Source organism: Salvelinus sp. IW2-2015, linkage group LG20 (assembly GCF_002910315.2).
Source record: "Salvelinus sp. IW2-2015 linkage group LG20, ASM291031v2, whole genome shotgun sequence".
Taxonomy (NCBI): Eukaryota; Metazoa; Chordata; class Actinopteri; order Salmoniformes; family Salmonidae; genus Salvelinus; species Salvelinus sp. IW2-2015.
In genome coordinates, this window is record NC_036860.1 from 44,836,565 (window position 1) to 44,859,603 (window position 23,039).

General features: G+C 40.8%; 2 protein-coding genes across 9 annotated transcripts in view; one reads left to right on the forward strand and one right to left on the reverse strand.

Annotated features, from left to right (window-relative positions):
• On the forward strand, window positions 1-21,175 carry LOC111981935 (SAM domain-containing protein SAMSN-1-like). Of its 3 annotated transcripts, XM_024013432.2 has the most exons (9): window positions 1-498; window positions 3,155-3,275; window positions 7,496-7,576; window positions 7,839-7,973; window positions 8,528-8,663; window positions 10,781-10,932; window positions 11,189-11,398; window positions 11,640-11,790; window positions 19,509-21,175. In XM_024013432.2, the coding sequence occupies exons 2-9, from the start codon at window positions 3,252-3,254 to the stop codon at window positions 19,565-19,567; spliced, it is 948 nt and encodes a 315-aa protein (XP_023869200.1). In that variant the 5' UTR covers window positions 1-498; window positions 3,155-3,251; the 3' UTR covers window positions 19,568-21,175. The 3 variants fall into 3 exon arrangements, with proteins under 3 accessions (XP_023869200.1, XP_023869199.1, XP_070305522.1); XM_024013431.2 differs by lacking the exons at window positions 1-498; window positions 3,155-3,275 and adding an exon at window positions 5,211-5,408; XM_070449421.1 differs by lacking the exons at window positions 1-498; window positions 3,155-3,275; window positions 19,509-21,175 and adding exons at window positions 5,211-5,408; window positions 19,087-19,175.
• The window catches only part of LOC111981578 (glycerophosphodiester phosphodiesterase domain-containing protein 5), a 70,355-nt gene continuing 64,875 nt past the window's right edge, over window positions 17,560-23,039 (reverse strand). For all 6 annotated transcript variants that reach the window (XM_024012909.2, XM_024012908.2, XM_024012907.2 and 3 more), the window contains one exon: window positions 17,560-23,011. In XM_024012909.2, the coding sequence (XP_023868677.1) occupies window positions 22,935-23,011 (77 nt within the window). In that variant the 3' untranslated portion in view covers window positions 17,560-22,934. The remainder of the gene's footprint in view (window positions 23,012-23,039) is intronic.

Genomic DNA, 23,039 nt, shown 5'->3' on the forward strand with positions numbered 1-23,039 from the left:
TATGAATGTAACTCATTAAACTTTGATTTTACTATCAATCATCTCTGATTGTTATTTTGTTTATGCAGGGTGTCACGCCCTGACCTTAGAGATCCTTTTTATGTCTCTATTTTGGTTGGTCAGGGCGTGAGTTGGGGTGGGCATTCTATGTTTTTGTTCTATGTTGTCTATTTCTATGTGTTTGGCCGGGTGTGGTTCTCAATCAGAGGCAGCTGTCTATCGTTGTCCCTGATTGAGAACCATACTTAGGTAGCCTTTTCCCACCTGTGTTTTGTGGGTAGTTGTTTTCTGTTTTGTTTGAGTGCCTGACAGAACTGTTGGGTTTTGTTCCACTTTTGTTTTTGTTTCAGTGTTCAGGCTATAATAAACATCATGAACACGTACCACGCTGCGCTTTGGTCTACTCATTCCTCCTCAGACGAACATCGTTACACAGGGGGTGAATTTCGAGGCCTGGAATCCAAACTATGAGCCCCCGACAGCCACCAGCAGGACATGGTGAGTGTTATTGTTAGCAGGAGTGACCAGAGGCCTCATGCCCATGGAAACTGATGGTGTATCCAGTGGCGTGTCCAGGACATTTTGTATAGGGTGGCCAAGGTGGGTCACAGACCCAGTTTAGGGGGGCAATAACATTTTAAACCTTAATCGATGCAAGTGTGTTTATTTTATATAATGATAGTTCAACGCATTAAATGCTTCAGCTTCATCTACTCAAGTCCAGCATCCAAACAGTGCACTGTGCACACGCCATTTGAATGGAAAGGGACATCTCTTAAAAACACCATAATTGTAAAAACATTCAGCCTACAAAGTGTGTGCCAAGGGAAGCTAGGCTTCTATTGCACAAGAGAAAGCATCCAAACGAGGCAAATAGCGCGCCTCGTCTTAAAGCTGATTCAAGCTGTCCGGAGACACTGTATGGAGGAAGGGTGTGACACAATTGTGGAGCCCATGGAGGGAAAATCAAGCTGAACTCTGAAAATCAAGCTCCCAAATTTTGTAACAATGCATAGGGCTCCGTATAACTCCGCATTGACATGATTGGTTGATGGTAGGCGAGGGCAGTACATCCTGTATAAACACAAACTCACATCCTTGAAAACTTCCTTCACAACAAACATGGAGAACTTTAACGAAAGGCTATCAGAACAAGTTCGCAAATATAATATATAACAATATAACAATKTTATGATACCTCGTGTAGGGATTTCACAAAAATGAGTTTGAACTCCTGGAAAGAGATAATGGGGAGGTAATTGGGAAGGAACGGGAAGCTTGCCACAAGAAAGGGAGGTAGATTTTATGTGACAATATAAAATATACTGAACAAAAATATAAACGCAACCTGCAGCAATTTCAATGATTTTACTGAGTTTTAGTTCATGTAAGGAAATCAGTCAATTTAAATAAATACATTTGACCCTAATCTATGGATTTCACATGACTGGGCAGGGGCGCAGCCATGGGTGGGCCTGGGAGGGCATAGGCCCACCCACTTGGGAGCCAGACAAACCCGGTGGAGAGCCAGGCCAAGCCAATCAGAATGAGTTTCCCCCCACAGAAGGGATATGAATGGGATATGGTAGTAGGTGCCAGGCTCACCAGTTTGGGTGTGTCAAGAATTGCAACGCTGCTGGGTTTTTCTCGCTCAACAGTTTCCCGTGTGTATCAAGAATGGTCCACCACCCAAAAGACATCCAGCTAATTTGACACAACTGTGGGAAGCATTGGAGTCAACATTGGCCAGCATCCCTGTGGAATGCTTTCGACACCTTGTAGAGTCCATGACCCACAAATTGCATCTGTTCAAGGGCAAGACATGGCCAGGGATGTTCTCTCTTGATGGGTGAATTGGACCATTTTCCTGTCCTGCTAAGCATTCAACATGTAACTAGTACTTTTGGGTGTCAGGGAAAATGTATGGAGTAAAATGTAAAAAAACAATCTTTAAGAATGTAGTGAATTGAAAGTAAAAGTAGATAAAAATATAAATAGTAAAGTACATATACACAAAAACCTACTTAAGTAGTACTTTAAAGTATTTTTACTTAAGTATTTTACACCACTGACTTAAATATACAAGTATACAACAATATACACAATTAATGCAAAGATATCGATTTGCCTATCGTTTCATGAAGTGCTAAATACTGACTGTAGTGTATAATAGATGACACAGCCATTGTAGATTGGAGAGAAGATCAATGCTCTATGGCATTAGCAAAATCTCCTGAGGGACACAGAAGCAGAAATCCCTTTAACAGCACAATGATAATTATTAGAAATGCAGTGCAGATGGCAGCACATGGCCATGGTAATCCCTCACCCATATGGCCCCTGAGTGGCACGCGGATCAGTCTCTCTGTGTTTGTGTGTGTGTTTGTCTGGACGTGACACGTTGATCATTGTGTCTGTAAGGACATGTTTGTTTGTTTGTGAGACCAGACGGGATGTAGCAAGCCCTCCCTGTGCTTCTATACTATACCCACCAAACAGGCAAGGGGGATGATGCGAGCACACATGGGTTATTACACATAGTGTCCATTTATATGGTTCTTCTGTATTTGGTCATATCTTTTTGAGATTTTCGGCACAGAAGCCATTGCTGGTGCTGGCATACATGTGTTTATAAAGTGAAATGTACCTTGCATTTTATTGTGGTGTGGCATAATAACCTCCTTGTCCCTCATCCTTCACCCCGCAAGTTGAATTACAACCAACAGATCAACGAAGTCCTCAGGTGACTGGGCAGCAGTGGAGGCTGAGGGGAGGATGGCTCATAATAATGGCTGGAATGGCGCAAATGGAATGGAAACCATGGGTTTGATGTATTTGATACAATTCCACCAATTCCGCTCCAGCCATTACCACAAGATCATTCTCCCCAATTAAGGTGCCACCAACCTCCTGTGCTGGACAGACACCATGAGGTATAGATAGGCCTACTGCTCTGCTGGCCAGGTTTGACAGGGTGGTAGGGGTAAGGAAGAGGAAGAGGTAAAAGTAGGCCTTGAAATAAGCATAAGAGACGTCAGGTGTCGACTTTCATGGCATGTGAAGTTTTCACTTGACAACTTGAGAGTACTAGGCATTACATAATGCACACTGATATTATGGACACTGAAAGCCTACCCATATTATTCTGCTGCAGACTGGTGATGCGGAGGCTGACATCTCTGAATCTAAGGGAATGCTGAAGAGGTTCCAGAGGCTAGTGAGAGTGAAGAAGGGAAGCCAGATGGGACTAGATGATGGAAAGACTGATAGCAACGGTGAGTTCTCATGGATGCACCTCGTCACAAAAAGCAAAGACAGAGCTGCCTGCCTGCCTCTTACAGAATAGATCTTATGAATTCAAAACCGCTAAAATTCTAGGGTGAAAGCTAAACTAATGATTTTATCATTCTTTAAAGATTAACTGACGTATCGTCCCACAAGGCCATAATCAGAACCTATGAATGATAGTGTGGTACTGGTGTGTCCTAAGAAATTATTGCTTTGTAGGGCACACTTAACCCTGCCAAATAAATTGATATCCATTTTTATTAAGCATTATGATTTCTATACAAAAKAATTGCTGTGATTGAACACTACACAGGGACAATTATTATTCAGGCAAACTTAAGGCCTGTTTATTTGCTACACCCATCTAGTACCGGGCCGGACCCCCCTTTGCCTCCAGAACAGCCTGAATTATTTGGGGCATGCATTCTACAAGGTGTAGCGTTCAAACATTGTTCAATTGGTATCAAGGGACCTAACGTGTCCCAGGAAAACATTCCCCACACCATTACACCACCGCCACCAGCCTGTACCATTGACACCAGGCAGGATGGGTCCATGAACTCATGCTGCTTACGCCAAATCCTGACTCTGCCATCAGCATGACGGAACAGGAACCGCGATTCGTTGGACCAGGCAATGTTTTTCCCCTCCTCAATTGTCCAGTGTTGGTGATTGCGTGTCCACTGGAGCCGCTTTTTCTTGTTTTTAGCAGATGGGAGTGGAACCCGGTGTGGTCGTCTGCTGCAATAACCCATCCATGACAAGGGTCAACGAGTTGTGTGTTCCGAGATGCCGTTCTGCACAACACTGTTGGACTGCACCGTTATTTGCCAGTTTGTTGTCACATTGGTATGAATGATTCGGGAGAAAGGCGCATGCCGTGGCATGCCGTGTAAATGCACGGGACGAAGACCAAACAATACAAAACACAGGGTAGAAAACCAAACAAAAGAGCGAGGAGTACCTCGAATAAATAACACACGCGCACAATGATTAACACATGGGACATGAACCGTAATCATCTGGGAAATCCACAATGGYACGAAAGCCAAAACACACAGCACAGGTACTCACACGCACCGACGGACATTGTAACAATAATCGACAGGACACTGGTAAACCAAGGGCACACTTATACAATTACTAATCACTGGGAATAGGGGACAGGTGTGCGTAATGAAAGTTCCAGAGGGATCCGTGACATTTGTGGCCCGCCTGTTAGCTTGCACAATTCCTGCCATTCTCCTTCGACCTCTCTTCTTAAAGATGTGTTTTCGCCCACAGGACTTGTTTGTCGCACCATTCTCGGAAAACCCTAGACACTGTCGTGCGTAAAACGCCAAAGAGGCCATCTGTTTCATACCACGCGCAAAGTCGCTTAGGTCACTCGTTTTGCCCATTCTAAAGTTCAATCGAACAGTAACTGAATGCCTTGATATAGCAAGCCACGGCCACACGACTCACTATCTGTAGGAGCAAAACAATTTTGTGAACGGGTGTATATTTTGTATTCATTTAACAATGATTTAACTTAGTGAGGTAATAGAGCTGAAACGGCAATATACAGGATTTGTGGAATTCACCCCTTCCTGTGTTCACCGGTCTCTTGACCACTTCCTCATCAGTAGTTTTACTGGTTACAGTGAGTTGCATTTAACTTGGTGCGTTGTCAAAAAGTGTCATGTAGGCAACAGTTTGGGACATTGATTGAATAGTCTTTCAACTTTCATAAAATGATTTTACCATACAACAACAATCCAGCAGTCATCAATGAGGCTTTCTTGGTGCACTGAAGATGTTTCAGTTTATGCAGCTTGTTGACGAAACTTTACACCTTCCACCTAAAGGTACAACACATTCATGCCTTTGATTACAGATAAACAGACTGTGTAGATATAGTCACATCCTGCCTGACTTAGAGGAAATGTACCTTCCCTGCTCTGCACAACTGTTGCGGTACAGTAGGTTGTTGATATGATGATTGGTCGAATAGGCTACAGCACAGTTGTTGTTTATCCAAAATAAAAAGTGTCCAGCGGTAATTCAGATTCAGCACAATGCTTCAGAGGAAACCGTCAAACGTCTCAAACAAAGACCCAAAGAGTAAGACAAAACCAAAGGTGAGATCCTTTAGTTGTCAGGTTTTTGGGGGGTAAAATTTGCTTTTCGATTTGCTACTATCGAAAGTAATAACAAAAAACAATATTTTGTCTAAYTCGTTGGGCATTTTGCTTGACATTTTTTAACTGCGTGTATTACAATAAATTGAAACACTCTAAGGCATATTTTTCCAAACATTGGGCTGTATTATGCACATCAAATCAAACTTCATTTGTCACATGCGCCGAATACAACAAGTGTAGACCTTACCGTGAAATTCTTACTTACAAGCCCTTAACCAACAGTGCAGTTTAAGAGTTAATAAGAAAATATTTACCAAATAAACTAAAGTAAAAAATTATAAAAAGTAACACAATAACGAGGCTATATACAGGAGGAACCGGTACCGAGTTACTGTGCTGGGGTACAGGTTAGAGGTCATTTGTACATGTACAGTAGGTAGGGGTGAAGTGACTATGCATAGATAATAAACAGCGAGTAGCAGCAGTGTACAAAGCAGTTGGGGGGGGGGGGGGGGGGTCAATGTAATAGTCCGGTGGCCATTTGATTAATTGTTCAGCAGTCCTATGGATGGGGGTAGAAGCTCTTAAGGAGCCTTTTCGTCCTAGACTTGGTGCTCTGCTACCGCTTGCTGTGCGGCAGCAGAGAAAACAGTCTATGACTTGGGTGACTGGAGTCTTTGACAATTTTATGGGCTTTCCTCTGACACTGACTAATATATAGGTCCTGGATTGCAGGAAGCTTGGCCCCAGTGATGTACTGGGCAGGATATTAAAGATGAAGATTCACTCAAAAGATTTGAGTTCATTATAAAATAAATACTAGCATTTGCTGCACTTGCTATTTGACCATTATTTCTATTAGATATCATTAGCTTTCCCCAGTAGGTGACGGTGACTGCAGCCGGCCAAGGTTCACGGTTCAGTAATGGTCAGATAGTCAGTGTTGGGCCACAAGCCAGGGTTTAATGTAACAGATGTTGGGCGAGAGCCTCAGAATTAATCTAATGGGCCGCCAGTGAACAACGGACCATTGCTTTTCACACTCTCTCCATTTTAATGACGCTTTTGCCGATTATCTTTCAATTAGATTACATGTTTTAGGGAGATCAGGAGGACTAGAATGTGCTAGAACAGTGGTTCTCCCCACACGTCACGTGTATCTCTATGGCCACAAGCACTGACCATGGCATAAACGGTTCACACCCTTTTTGTTTGCGGAGAGATAATTGTACATGTTTAAAGCTTATTTCCTGCAATTCTATCCATTTTGCCATGGACAGATGTCATTTTCTTTGCCATTTAAAAGCAAATTTCCTGCAATTCTACACATTTTGTCATTTCTTATTAGTGTTCATGTGATATCTGAGTGACTCAAACATTACAACAAAATCAGTGGGTAAAACAACCTAGCTAAAAAACATTAGCTGACATGATATAGTTGATCTGGACATTTCTGATGTTATAAATAGATCTCCAAGGTCTGCAATGACTGACATGACAAGAAGAAAACAGCTGATACACTACCCAATTTTACCCAAATGTTGTTGTTGTTTTTTTGGGGGGGGGAAACACTGAACAAATAAAGTAGCAAAATAATAACAAAATACTATAATATTCAATGTATTGATTTAGCATAAGATATACATTTACATGACATCAATTTATGGAAAATGGCCGACCATAACTGATRCAAACCTCATTAGCTGCAGTGAAGCTGAGCGCCACTCAGCACTCATCCATTACTGTACAGTAGTTCTCATAATGCTCATGAGTCCAAACTGAAACTGCAGTTACATCATCAAATCCAACTCTAATCAAATGCAACATTAGATACAATTCAGTACAAAAAAGATCAAGAAAAGTCTTAGTCCGGTGGATAAAATGGCATAATAGAGCCTGATGGTAATACAGACAGTACTATGTAAATACATGGCCAGAAGAACAGCAGATTAGATGGTTTACAGGGTTTAGGCCTACAGACATGACTGCTCGGAGTTCTACATAAACACGGCAGCCAGACAACATGTGTCCTGCTGTTACCATCCAAAACACATTTTAATCCGTTAATCTCCCATCTCACCCAGCGCTCCACCAGCTTTGGCCGATTTGACACCTTCCGACACCAACCAGCCCCAGTGAAGCCAGAGGAAAATGGCGATTCTTCGGTACGTGAAGCATCTGTCTGATTTTGTCGGCTACTTCAACCAGTAATTCCTTATAAGTGACACTGTAAACTTTCTTCATTGTTTCAACATTAGTTTTCGACATTTGTTGAAACAACATGTTTCAAGTCAGCGGGGCTGACTCAACATTAAAAAGATAACACACAATATTTCTGAAACGCTAACTTTGGCCTTTGTATATTGCTGTATCGTAGTTTAAGCATGTCAACTATGTAACAAAATGTGTGTGTTAATGTGCGTGCAGTCTGCAGAGGGAGAGCAGGTTGACAGTGGTGACCAGACCAGATCAGGAGGTATAGGGAAGAAGATGAAGGCCATCTCACTGACGATGATGAAGAGGATGGGCAGGAATTATGCCAAAGCCCTGTCAGAGGAAATGGTGAGTGAGCAGAGCACATTGTGTCATACAGATCAGGCCTGAACATTCAGTGTACCACAGACCTCGGATAAAAGTCAAAAGAATGAAATGTAAGTTCAACGAAAAGAAAGCGGATGCCCAAATGCAGAGGTATGGGCTAGTATGTAGAAAATACTAAGACCACACAAACTATAGGAATAGACACGCTGTGTAATAAAGAGTCAGAGCCTATGGTAGATTACACACACTTCCTGGCCATGTCAAGTCTCAGTAATAAATGGCAAGGCAGCTCTGTGTGGATTAAGGACTCTTGGCAGAAGAGAGGAGAGGAGCTCTTCTGTGCCCTTACAAAAACTGCCTGGGATACTGAGCAGCTTTGGCACATGAGAAATTAAACACGGAATAGCTTAGAGCCCTGGCCTGACCCAGCCCTATGATTGGTTTAGCTTTTTCCTGTTCTTCCTCCTCAACTGCCATGCTGTGAGATAAGATGAGATGGGGAGTAACAGCATAAGAAGAAAAGGAGGGCAAAGAAAATAATAAAACGTGACCTTATGTTGTTTTTTACTGTGTAGGTTGACGGGACAGAGAGAGATGAAGAAGGAGAAGGGGATATTGTTAATGGTGTCCATTCATTTCCAAAAGGACACAGAGTGTCCAGTCACTCCCTTGAAAGTATCTACTGTCTCAACAGTGGACACAGCAATTCCAGTAAGCTCCTTGGGCACACAGCCAAGACCTTACTGAACTAATTAAGTTCCCTTTCACTCTCTACTAATGCAATTTTCGCTTACTCTGCATTACAGTAAAGCATGCTACACATTGTGGTTGATAAAAATCTAAGTATGGAACCCAATCTACAGTTGAAGTCAGAAGTTTACATACACTTAGGTTGGAGTCATTAAAACTCGTTTTTCAACCACACCACAAATTTCTTGTTAACAAACTATCGTTTTAGCAAGTCGGTTAGGACATCTACTTTGTGCATGACTCAAGTCATTTTTGCCAACAATTGTTTACATACAGATTATTTCACTTACAATTCACTGCATCACAATTCCAGTGGGTCAGAAGTTTACATACACTTAGTTGACTGTGCCTTTAAACAGCTTGGAAAATTCCAGAAAATTATGTCATGGCTTTAGAAGCTTCTGATAGGCTAATTGACATCATTTGAGTCAATTGGAGGTGTACCTGTCGATGTATTTCAAGGCATACCTTCAAACCCAGTGCCTCTTTACTTGACATCATGGCAAAATCAAAAGAAATCAGCCAAGACCTCAGAAAAAATGGTAGACCTCCACAAGTCTGGTTCATCCTTGGGAGCAATCTCCAAATGCCTGAAGGTACCACGTTCATCTGTACAAACAAAAGTATTCAAGATTAAACACCATGGGACCACGCAGACATCATACCGCTCAGGAAGGAGACGCATTCTGTCTCCTAGATATACGTACTTTGGTGCGAAAAGTGCGAATCAATCCCAGAACAACAGCAAAGGACCTTGTGAAGATGCTGGAGGAAACAGGTACAAAAGTATCTATATCCACAGTAAAACAAGTCCTATATTGAAATAACCCAAAAGGCCGCTAAGCAAGAAAGAAGCCACTGCTCCAAAACCGCCATAAAAAAGCCAGACTACGGTTTGCAACTGCACATGGGGACAAAGTTCGTACTTTTTGGAGAAATGTCCTCTGGTCTGATGAAACAAAAATAGAACTGTTTGACCATAATGACCATCATTATGTTTGGAGGAAAAAGGGGGAGGCTTGCAAGCCGAAGAACACCATCCCAAACGTGAAGCACGGGGGTGGCAGCATCATGTGGGGGTGCTTTGCTTGCTCAGGAAGGGGTCTGGTTGCACTTCACAAAATACATGGCATCATGAGCGCAGAAAAATTATGTGGATATAATGAAGCAACATCTCAAGACATCAGTCAGGAAGTTAAAGCTTGGTCGCAAATGGGTCTTCCATGGACAATGACCCAAGCATACTTCCAAAGTTGTGGCAAAATGGCTTAAGGACAACAAAGTCAAGGTATTGGAGTGGCCATCACAAAGCCCTGACCTCAATGCCATAGAAAATTTGTGGGCAGAACTGAAAAAGCAAAGAGGCCTACAATCCTGATCAGTTACACCAGCTCTGTCGGGAGCAATGGGCCAAAATTCACCCAACTTATTGTGGGAAGCTTGTGGAAGGCTACCCGAAACGTTTGACCCAAGTTAAACAATTTAAAGGCAATGCTACCAAATAATAATTGAGTGTATGTAAACTTCTGACCCACTGGGAATGTGATGAAAGAAATAAAAGCTGAAATGAATCATTCTCTCTACTATTATTCTGACATTTCACATTCTTAAAATAAAGTGGTGATCCTAGCTGACCTAAGACAGGGAATTTTTACTAGGATTAAATGTCAGGAATTGTGAAAACGGCATTTAAATGTATTTGACTCAGGTCTATGTAAACTTCCGACTTCAACTGTACTAAGGCATGTTGTTGGACCTTGATTAACCCAATAAGGATGCCTGACAAACATAATCAGTCAAAAGTCTAAACTGACAATGTTTCACTCACTGCCATACCTTTCATAACTTAATGTTCAAATCAGTAAGTAGGCTATCATTAGACCAGCATAAATCCTCATGAATAGACATCCACTGCATCAAGGAGCAGAAAACTCCCTCACTATGTAGCATGATGTACTACAGTACCCAAAATGCTCTGTGTAACACATTTGGCTTTGTCTTTGTAAATATTGATGTGAAGCCGAACAACATGATGTCGGTCTCCTACCAATCAAACTGTGTTGTGTGCTGCTCCCCAGGTGGGTTGACCAGTGGGTCAGATGGCTTCAGTAACAGAGACAGTCTGAGGCTGGATGAGGAGCTGCCCTACACAGGCCAGTTCTGTGGCAGAGCCCGGGTCCACACAGACTTTGTCCCCAGTCCCTACGACACGGAATCACTTAAACTTAAGGTAATTAGCCTACTTGACTAAACCAGTTGTATCCTGATTCCTGACTGACTGAAATATTGCTGTGAATGTAGTATAATATAACATATTATGATGAATTGTTATAGATAGCCTCTTTCTCAAATGTCAAACCTGTCATTCCACACATCTTCCTGGATTTTTAAGCAGTTGAGATCGAGCCAATGTCTTGCAAAGTAGGCTGTGTAGACCTATTACATGTACAGTATTTCTCAAGTAAAAGAACCAATTCTTCTTTCAGGTGGGGGATGTGATTGAGATAATCAGCAAGCCTCCTATGGGTACATGGACAGGCATGCTGAACAACAAGGTGGGAAACTTTAAGTTCATCTACGTGGACCTCATAGTAGAGAAGGTTCCTGAAACGCCTCAGAAGATGAGGACACACTGGAAGAGCAGGAGACCCCGTCCCAAAACGCTACAGGAGCTCCTAGAGCGCCTCAATCTGGAGGTAGACTGACTCTCTCTTTCTCTCTCTCTTCTCTGTCTGTCTCCTCACAGTGGTTACAAATAATCCCTTGCAAAAAAACAGGTTTCCTGGATTCTTTGGAAAAAATCCCGAGATAAATTGCATCTTTAGGGAACAATATGTTTCTGATGTCAATACAGTGCTAATAGACTGGTTTTAGTTGCGTTTTTCATTGCAACATGGCAACTTGCTTACAGATTGGTATTGTTTATATGTATTGTAGGAGTATGCCTCTTCACTGCTCCTGAATGGCTATCAAACAGTAGATGACCTGAAAGAGCTGAAGGAGAAGTATCTGATGGAACTCAATGTGACTGATCCTGAACACAGACATCTTCTCATGGCAGCCATCGAGTGCCTCCAAGAACCCCAAAGTGAGTTAGGGTAGTCTTCCTCCTACTTAAATTTCCAGGTGGAATGCAACCGGCGGCAGCGTAGCCTAGTGGTTAGAGCGTTGGACTAGTAACCGAAAGGTTGCAAGATTGAATCCCCGAGCTGACAAGATACAAATCTGTCATTCTGCCCATGAACAAGGCAGTTGACCCACTGTTCCTAGGCTGTCATTGAAAATAAGAATTTGTTCTTAATAACCTCTAACGAGTCTCCCTCCCGGATCCGGGATCCTCCTCATCAAAAAAGCTGACTAGCATAGCCTAGCCTAACGCGACAGGGATATCATATAATTTAATTTCATGAAATCACAAGTCCAATACAGCAAATGAAAGATAAACATCTTGTGAATCCAGCCATCATTTCTGATTTTTAAAATGTTTTACAGCGAAAACAATATATATTTATATTAGCTCACCACAATAGCCAAAAACACAACGCCATRTTTTCACCATGTTTCCACCGCATAGGTAGCTTTCACAAAACCCACAAATAGAGATAAAATGAATCACTAACCTTGAACAACTTCATCAGATGACAGTCTTATAACATCATGTTATACAATACATTTATGTTTTGTTTGAAAATGTGCATATTTGAGGTATAAATCGTAGTTTTACATTGCAGCCACCATCACAAATAGCACCAAAACAGCCAGAATAATTACAGAGAGCAACGTGAAATACTTAAATACTCATCATAAAACATTTATGAAAAATACATGGTGTACAGCAAATGAAAGATAAACATCTTGTGAATCCAGCCAATATTTCCGATTTTTAAGTGTTTTACAGCGAAAACACAATATATATTTATATTAGCTCACCACAATAGCCAAACACACAACGCTATTTATTCACCGCCAACATAGCTTTCACAAAACCCAGAAATAGAGATAAAATTAATCACTAACCTTTGGATAACTTCATCAGATGACAGTCTTATAACATCATGTTATACAATACATTTATGTTTTGTTCAAAAATGTGCATATTTAGAGCTACAAATCGTGGTTTTACATTGTGAATACGTAGCCACAATGCACCATATTGTCTGGAGATATTTTGGACAGTCACCTAATCTAACCAAAGAACTCATCATAAACTTTACTAAAAAATACATGTTGTACAGCAAATGAAAGATACACTGGTTCTTAATGCAACCGCCGTGTTAGATTTTTAAAAATAACTTTAGTACAACATACAGCATGCAATATTGTGAGACAGCGCCCTACAATTCTCTGCCTTGTTGGAGCCAACATAAAACACAAAAATATGAAATAACATCATAAATATTCTCTTACTTTTGATGATCTTCCATCAGAATGTTGTGTAAGGAGTCCTAGTTCCAGAATAAATCGTTGTTTGGTTTTAGAATGTCCATTTCTTCTGTCGAATTAGCAACTTTGGCTAGCCATGTGGAGGGCACATGTCCAAGAAATAGTTGCGCCTGGAACGAAAAATTCCAAAAGTCCCAATAAACGTTGAATAAACTGGTCAAACTCGGTTGAAAATCCTACTTTATGATGTTTTTCTCATATGTATCCAATAAAATCAGAGCCGGAGCATTTCGTCGTGTATACGTAACGCATTTCAGAAGACAATGTGGAGCTCCCCTGTGCGCAGTTGAAAACTGACAAAAGAGCAGACCTGTCACTCCAAAAGCTCTCATTCGGCCTCACATCAAGCTAGACACCCCATTCAACCTTCTACTGCCTGTTGMCATCTAGTGGAAGGCGTATGAAGTGCATACAGATCCATAAATATAAGCCAGTTGAATAGGCAGGCCCTGACACAGAGCCCCATTTTCAGAATTTTCACTTCCTGTCTGGAAGTTTGCTGCCAAATGAGTTCTGTTTTACTCACAGATATAATTCAAACAGTTTTAGAATGTGTTTTCTATCCAATAGTAATAATAATATGCATATTGTATGATCTAGAACAGAGTACGAGGCCATTTAATTTGGGCACGATTTTTTCCCAAAGTGAAAACCGCTATTAAGAAGAAGTTTTAACTAACTTGCCTAGTAAAATAAATTTAAAAAGCATCAGAATTGATAATTGAAACCAATAGAAACCCAAACTCCTTTAGGTGTTGCGCAATAGTGTTAGTTCTGACAAAAGCATATGTATTCAGCATATGTATACAGATCGCCAAAGCAGGTAAGGAAGGGTATACCATCAGCGGATGTGCTGTATCAGGGCTGTGGTATCAGGTACACAAGTAAAGAGGCTAATGATAACAGGATACCCTTAATAAAAACACATAAGAAAAAACACTGGGTYTTTGGACACGTGACATTTCACATGGATTTTCACATGAACAAATCACATGTGGTTTGCATACATGCGTGAAGTTCCACATGACCATTTTTCATGACACAGACATGTGGTTTTCCAACATTTCACATGTACTTTTATAACTGTCAGGATTAGAACCCAGGCGTCCCACAAGTGAAGCCAACGTGTTGACCATTAGACTAAGAGGGTCAACACAAATCCCGATTAATCGCAAATTCAGAATTTGCACAAATGTAAGATTTTTTTTATAAAAAAGCATTGTAAGAATGTCTTGATTTTGTCCAAAGTAACATTTAGCAAAATTAGTTTCATTAATGAGCACATTTTCTTTAACCTCAATGTTAACTTGTTTTGAGATTGCATTGTTGTTTTTAGCTGTATAGATTATGTATTTTGAATGTTTTCAGTGTATTTTGAACGCTTTCAGACAATGTGATAAATCACAATAAAATGTGATTGAGTTAACTGATTAACCAAATGTTTACATGTTAAACATGATAAATAAGGAGTCATCTGAGACGCCATCTTTTTCTCATTGACTTGCATACAAAAGTTAGTTAGCTAGCTACTTAGCTTGGCTAAACTCATGTAAATGGTAAAAATCGCACCTTTTTTACTCGTCAAAACTTAACTTAGAAATTGAAAATGACAGTTAAACATGTTATCTCTAGATTTTGAAAATGTAACCTTGCGTAGAAACCGTAAAAAAGGATACAATTTGGAGACTCAGAGAGCTATCTTACCTGTTATTTTCATTCGGCATCTTCCAATGGTCACTGACCAACGTATGAAGAAGAGAGGCATGCGCCTGCAGCAGTAACAGTCCAAATGAATGGCTCAGAAATAATAAAAAGTTATCTTTAACACACTTGAAATTATAATACTCAGGTAGGCTAAGTAGTAATGTGCAAGGAKAATAACACTGTTTCACTGCCACATGTGAAAGTGAGATTTTCACATGTGAAGTTTTCTTACATTTGAAAATGCAAATTAGATTTTCACATGTGATTGGGAATTTGGGACCTTGGGAACTTGCAGTTCCACTTATGAAAGTGAGTTTTTCACATCTGGAAGTAGAAGTAGTAAGAAAGTTACTTTTTGGACCTGAATGCCAAAAGATTTAGAAAATAGAGGTGCTCAAAGTTGACCCCATTTGCAAACCCCTTGCCTGATGACTCTAACGGAATTCTCCCGCTGCTCTGTCGTTCGCTACATACAGTGCATTCGGAAAGTATTCAGACCCCTTGACTTTTTCCACATTTTGTTACTTTACAGCCTTATTATAAAAATGATTGAATTGTTTATTTTTCCTTATCAATCTACACACGATACCCAATAATGACAAAGCAAAAGCAGGTTTTTAGAAATTTGTTAAAACAWTTTTTTTTTAAATGAAATATTACATTTACATAAGTATTCAGACCATTTACTCAGTACTTTGTTGAAGCACCCTTGGCAACGATTACAGCCTCGATTCTACTTGGGTATGACGCTACAAGATTGGCACACCTGTATTTGGGGAGTTTCTCAAATTCTTCTCTGCAGATCCTCTCAAGCTCTGTCATGTTGGATGGGGAGCATAGCTGCACACCCATTTTCAGGTCTCTCCAGAGATGTTTGATCGGGTTCAAGACCAGGCTCTGGCTGGACCACTCAAGCACATTCAGAGGCTTGTCCCGAAGCCACTCCTGCGTTATGTTGGCTGTGTGCTTAGAGTCATTGTCCTGTTGGAAGGTGAACCTTCACCCCAGTCTGAGGTCCTGAGCACTCTGGAACAGGTTTTCATCAAGGATCTCTCTGTACTTTGCTCCGTTCATCTTTCTCTTGATCCTGACTAGTCTCCCAGTCCCTGCCGCTAAAAAACATCCCCACAGCATGATGCTGCCACCACCATGCTTCACCTTCGGGATGGTGCCAGGTTTCCTCCAAACGTGACGTTTGGCATTCAGACCAAAGAGTTAAATATTGGTAACCAGAGAATCTTGTTTCTCATGGTCAGAGAGTCTTTTAGGTGCCTCTTGGCAAACTCCAAGTGGGCTGTCATGTGCCTTTTACTGAGGAGTGGCTTCGTCTGGCTAATCTACCATAAAGGCCTGATTGGTGGAGTGCTACAGAGATTGTTGTCCTTCTGGAAGGTTCTCCCATCTCCACAGAGGAACTCTGGAGCTCTGTCAGTGACCATCGGGTTCTTGGTCACCTCCCTGACCAAGGCTCTTCTACCACGATTGCTCAGTTTGGCCGGGCAGCCAGCTCTAGGAGGAGTCTTGGTGGTTCCAAACTTCTTCCATTTAAGAATGATGGAGGCCACAGTGTTCTTGGGGACCTTCAATGCTGCAGAMATTTTTTAGTAACCTTCCCCAGATCTGTGCCTCGACACAATCTTGTCTCAGATCTCTATGGACAATTCCTTCAACCTCATGACTTGGTTTTTGCTCTGACTTGTGTTGTAAACTGTGGGACCTTATATAGACAGGTGTGTACCTTACCAATCAATTGAATTTACCAGAGGTGGACTCCAATCAAGCTGTAGAAAAAACAGGATGCACCTGAGCTCAATTTCGAGTCTAATAGCAAAGGGTCTGAATACTTATGTAAATAAGGTATTTCTGTTTTTTATTTTTAAGAGATTTACAAAAATGTCTAAACAACTGTTTTCGCTTTTTCATTATGGGGTATTGTATGTAGATTGCTGAGTTAATAAAAATAAAAAAATAAATTTTAGAATAAGGCTAATGTAATACTAATAATAGGTCTGAATACTTTCCTTAGGCACTGTACTTCAGTCTGAGACTGCCATCATTTAAGTTGTTTGGGGTGATGTCAAAATGTGGGGGGTTGTTCAAAACAATGTCATTAGCAATTGGATCATCTCTAACCAATCAGAGTATCGAAGCCAATGACTCATTTTCAAAATGCCGCTAAACCCACGTGTGTTCTTGCTCTTGCCTAACCCATCGGTTTCTGGGACCAATCAGACAGTCTAGAATAGATTTCCATTCTAGAAATTGTCGGGGAGGTACTCAGATCCAGACTCATTGCGGAGAATAAACTAATGTCCATGGGCGTCGCATAGCTTTTGGCCGGAGCAAGGATTATGCCTTCACGTCAATTATCTAATATCGGCAGATTTAGATTTTTTTCTTGTTCATAATATATGTTGTAGCTTAGGTCCTATTTGATGTATTTATTGATGGAGGGTTTCATTCAAATCAAAAGGGGTTCAGTCAGAAAGTAATTGAATTCATATAGAAGACYCAGTAAAGACTGTCTGTATTAACAAAGTAATATCACTGCAAGAAGTGAATTTCAGAATGTAACATTAATTGCGTTCACCTCACAGTGTGTGTAAATAACAGGATATCAGCCATCTTGTACTGGCCATGGCTAGCTAAAGAAGATGTGTTATACTATTTGTGTTATACTACCAGTCAAAAATTTGGACACACCTACTCATTCAAGGATATTTCTTTATTTTTACTATTTTCTACATTGTAGAATAATAGTGAAGACATCAAAACTATGAAATAACACATGGAATAATTTAATAACCAAAAAAGTGTGAAACAAATCAAAACATATTTTATATTTGAGATTCTTCAAAGTTGCCACCCCTTGCCTTGACAGCTTTGCAGACTTTTGGTATTCTCTCAACCAGCTTCATGAGGTAGTCACCTGGAATGTATTTCAATTAACAGGTGTGCCTGGTTAAAAGTAAATTTGTGGAATTTATTTTCTTCTTAATGTGTTTGAGCCAATCAGTTGTGTTGTGACAAGATAGGGGGTATACAGAAGATAGCCCTATTTGGTACAAGACCAAGTCCATATTATGGCAAGCACAGCTCAAATAAGCAAAGCGAAATGACAGTCCATCATTACTTTAAGACATGAAGGTCAGTCAATACGGAACATTTCAAGAACTTTGAAAGTTTCTTCAAGTGCAATCGCAAAACCATCAAGTACTATGATGAAACTGGCTCTCATGAGGACCGCCACAGGAAAGGAAATCCCAGAGTTACCTCTGCTGCAGACGATAAGTTCATTAGAGTTACCAGCCTCAGAAATTGCAGCCCAAATAAATGCTTCACAGAGTTCAAGTAACAGACACATCTCAACATCAACTGTTCATAGGAGACTTCATGAATTAGGCCTTCATGGTCTAATTGCTGCAAGGAAACCACTACTAAAGGACACCGATAATAAGAAGAGACTTGCTCGGGCCAAGAAACATGAGCAATGGACATTAGACCCGGTGGAAATGTGTCCTTTGGTCTGATGAGTCCAAATGAGCTTTTTGGTTCCAACTGCTATGTCTTTGTGAGACGCAGAGTAGGTGAACAGATGACCTCTGCATGTGTGGTTCCCACCGTGAAGCATGGAGGAGGATGTGTGATGGTGTGGGGTTGCTTTGCTGGTGACACTGTCTGTAATAATTTATTTAGAATTCAGCTTTACAGCTTTACAGCTTTCTGCAGCGATACACCATCCCATCCAGTTTGCACTTAGTGGGACTATCATTTGTTTTGAAGCAGGACAATGACCCAACACACCTACAGGCTGTGTAAGGGCTATTTGACCAAGAAGGAGAGTGATGGATTGCTGCATCAGATGACCTGGCCTCCACAATCACCCGACCTCAACCCAGTTGAGATGGTTTGGGATGAGTTGGACCGCAGTGTGAAGGAAAAGCAGCCAACAAGTGCTCAGCATATGTGGGAACTCCTTCAAGACTGTTGGAAAAGCATTCCAGGTGATCTGTCATCAAGGCAAAGAATATATTTTAATTTGTTTAAAACTTTTTTGGTTATTACATGATTCCATATGGGTTATTTCATAGTATTGATGTCTTCACTATTATTCTACAATGTAGAAAATAGTAAAAAATTAAGAAAAACCCTTGAAAGAGTAGGTGTGTCCAAATGTTTGACTGGTACTGTATATGTAATCTATATACACTGCAAATACGCAAACCACTGCTTATAGGCTGTAAAGAGACAGTTACTAGAAGGACATGAAAGGAAAGGCAGAGTCGGAGTCAGGAAACAACATTGAGTGGTGCAAGACAAGACAAGCTACTAACAGGAAATGTCATTTTCAGAGGTAAGACACTGTGGTATGTATGGGCGCTGCACTAGCTTATCTATCTTGTTTTTCAAGCTTATGCAAACCTTTTTATCTTTTGAACTTCACTTTTCGCTGCGGTAAGCAAATGTAACAGGGTCTCACAGCTTTCACAGCCTACATAAAGATCAAACATCCAGCTACAATAGGCATATTTCGGTGCTGGAGAGAAAGAGGAAACTATGAAAAAAGTTATTTCTGATATTGTGGGAGCATATCTGTGGCCATTACTTTTGAATAGATCAATACAAGTTCTCAAAGCCCCCATGCCCATTCCATTCTAGGTGATGGTCAGGAGGGAGAGTTGAACCAGGAAGCCAAGTCCCCGACTGAGAGTATTTAAAGCGGACCTGAACGACTGCCCCAGAGACTCTGGCTGTTACATCCCTTCTGACTGCTCAGACAACAGCAAGGAGGAGACAGACATCCACCTGCCAGCACTGCACCATCATCCTCCCATGGCTCAGACCTAACCTAAATATGATCGATGTGGATCGATGCAATTCACCCAGATCATGGTCTAATGTAAAAGCCCTTTTTTGCATTACAAGAGCACTCCTCTTTGCTTTCATACTGCATTTAGTGTCTGTAGCCTATGTGGCTGGTACTGCAATTGTTATGCATGAAGCTACTGTACACAATTTCCTGTTCTAGTGAGTTGGCTTGGCTGCTGGTTTGTAAATGTTAATGATGATGTATCCCAAGCCTTTCAAATCACTGACATTGGACCTGTGAAATCATCACAGTAGGCTAGGCTTTGTTTTTAGCACAATGTGCAATGTCAACTTTACTGTGTGTGGGTGTACAGTACAAGAGGTGCCTGTGGAAATGGGAGAGATTAAATACAGGCAGGTCACCCATGATACAAGTCAGTATTCAATGTCCATACATGTCTGAGGAGGTCGGGAGAGGACGTGGAAACTGGCTCTAGGGGCAACAGTAAGTGCTGTTATCTTTAAGTAGGTATTGTGGAAGGGATGGCAGATGAGCGTAAGCATCTGCCTGTGGCTCCAAAGGTTACATGTTTGAATCCAGCAATAGAAAGTTGTTTTTGATATTTTGCTTTAAGCCTATCCCTTACCTTAACCATTTGGCGTTAATGCCTAACCTTAAGACTTCAGAGTTAATACCTATAATTTAACCTTGGAATTATACAGAGAAGTAACTAAACACTTTGACGTTTGATGTTTGGAATAACTTCAACATTTTATGTTTAAGAAACATGGATGAACGTCTAATTCTGATGTGCGACTGCGAGAGCTTGTTGATTAAATGAGGGTTTAAAGGATTTTTGTACTGTATCTTACAGTTTTGATTTATGGTTTATTTAACATTTTGTTAAAGTTCTTTGAGAGTTAGTAGCATACTGTCAGTTTCTTGAATGCTCTCCTTCATTAAAGCAATTGTTACACCAATGTATTATTGAAATGCAGCTGTTAAATCATTTATGGTGAGAATGGCACACAGGGCAAAATATGTTTGGGCTGAAGTTTCGATGAGAAGAACAACCAGCAGAAGTATGGCAACATATAGAGTTGAAGTCGGAAGTTTACATACACTTAGGTTGGAGTCATTAAAACTCGTTTTTCAACCACTCCACCAATTTCTTGTTAACAAACTATAGTTTTGGCAAGTCGTTTAGGACATCTACTTTGTGCATGATACAAGTAATATTTGCCAACAATTGTTTACAGACAGATTATTTCACTTATAATTCACAGTATCACAATTCCAGTGGGTCAGAAGTTAATATACACTTAGTTGACTGTGCCTTTAAACAGCTTGGAAAATTCCAGAAAATGTCATGGCTTTAGAAGCTTCTGATAGGCTAATTGACATCAATTGAGTCAATTGGAGGTGTACCTGTGGATGTATTTCAAGGCATACCTTCAAACCCAGTGCCTCTTTACTTGACATCATGGCAAAATCAAAAGAAATCAGCCAAGACCTCCAAGAGTCTGGTTCATCCTTGGGAGCAATTTCCAAACGCCTGAAGGTACCACGTTCATCTGTACAAACAATAGTACGCAAGTATAAACACCATGGGACCACGCAGCCGTCATACCGCCCAGGATGGAGACGCGTTCTGTCTCCTAGAGATGAACGTACTTTGGTGCGAAAAGTGTAAATCAATCTCAGAACAACAGCAAAACACCTTGTGAAGATGCTGGAGGAAACAGGTACAAAAGTATCTATATCCACAGTAAAACGAGTCCTATATCGACATAACCTGAAAGGCCACTCAGCAAGGAAGAAGCCACTGCTCCAAAACCGCAATTAAAAAAGCCAGACTACGGTTTGCAACTGCACATGGGGACAAAGTTCGTACTTTTTGGAGAAATGTCCTCTGGTCTGATGAAACTAAAATAGAACTGTTTGACCATAATGACCATCGTTATGTTTGGAGGAAAAAGGCAAGCCGAAGAACACCATCCCAACCGTGAAGCACAGGGGTGGCAGCATCATGTTGTGGGGGTGCTTTGCTGCAGGAGGAACTGGTGCACTTCACAAAATGCATGGCATCATGAGGAAGAAAAATTATGTGGATATATTTTAGCAACATCTCAAGACATCAGTCAGGAAGTTAAAGCTTGGTCGCAAATGGGTCTTCCAAATGGACAATGACCCCAAGCATACTTCCAAAGTTGTGGCAAAATGGCTTAAGKACAACAAAGTCAAGGTATTGGAGTGSCCATCACAAAGCCCTGACCTCAATCCYATAGAAAATGTGTGGGCAGAACTGAAAARGCGTGTGCGAGCAAGGAGGCCTACAAACCTGACTCAGTTACACCAGCTCTGTCGGGAGGAATGGTCCAAATTTCACCCAACTTATTGTGGGAAGCTTGTGGAAGGCTACCCAAAACTTTTGAACCACTGGGAATGTGATGAAAGAAATAAAAGCTGAAATAAATAATTCTCTCTACTATTATTCTGACATTTCATAAAGTGGTGATCCTAACTGACCTAAGACAGGGATTTTTTTTTAGGATTAAATGTCAGGAATTGTGAAAAACTGAGTTTAGACGTATTTATACTTCCGACTTCAACTGTATTACCTGTTAGATACTGCTGCACTGTCTGTCGGATCTAGAAGCATAAGTATTTCGCTACACTCGCAATAACATCTGCTAACCATATGTATGTGACCAGTAAAATTTGATTTGATTTGACAATGCAAGAACAGTTCATTCCCATAATGCAAAATGTCATTCACACATCGATAGGAGAGGACACACATGTTAGTGAATTCAGTCTTATATCATACAATCAGAACTCCAAACCATGAAAATCCTCTGAGGGAAAATAAAATAACAGAAAAACTCAACTCAATATACAGAGCAGGACGCTTTTCCTYTGCTATATAAACAAATTAGCAAAGAAAAACATCCCATGATCCGTCAGAACAACTTCTAAAAAAGTCACTCCAGCAAGGTCAACAGTCTTCAAAATATTGAACATTCAGAACTTTTTAAAGTTCAAACTTCCGACATGTTGGTAGAAACATCCATGTTTACAGTAGCAGCCATTGTGATTCTGCATGTTGCGGTCACCATGTTATGCCGTCATAAGTGTAGCTGTCACAACCAGCTCAGACAGGTACAGAGACAACTCATCCTTCCTGCACATTGGCATAGCCATTCTCATGTTATAGAGACAGTTCATCYGAATGGACCATTGTCCTGGCCATTTTCCAGGTATACAGACACAGCTCACTTGTACTGCCCAATGTCATAGCCATTCTCTGGATATAGATGTTCATCTGTACTGGTCACTCCATTACTTACCTCTAAAAAAGGAGAGAAAAGAAGAGTTAA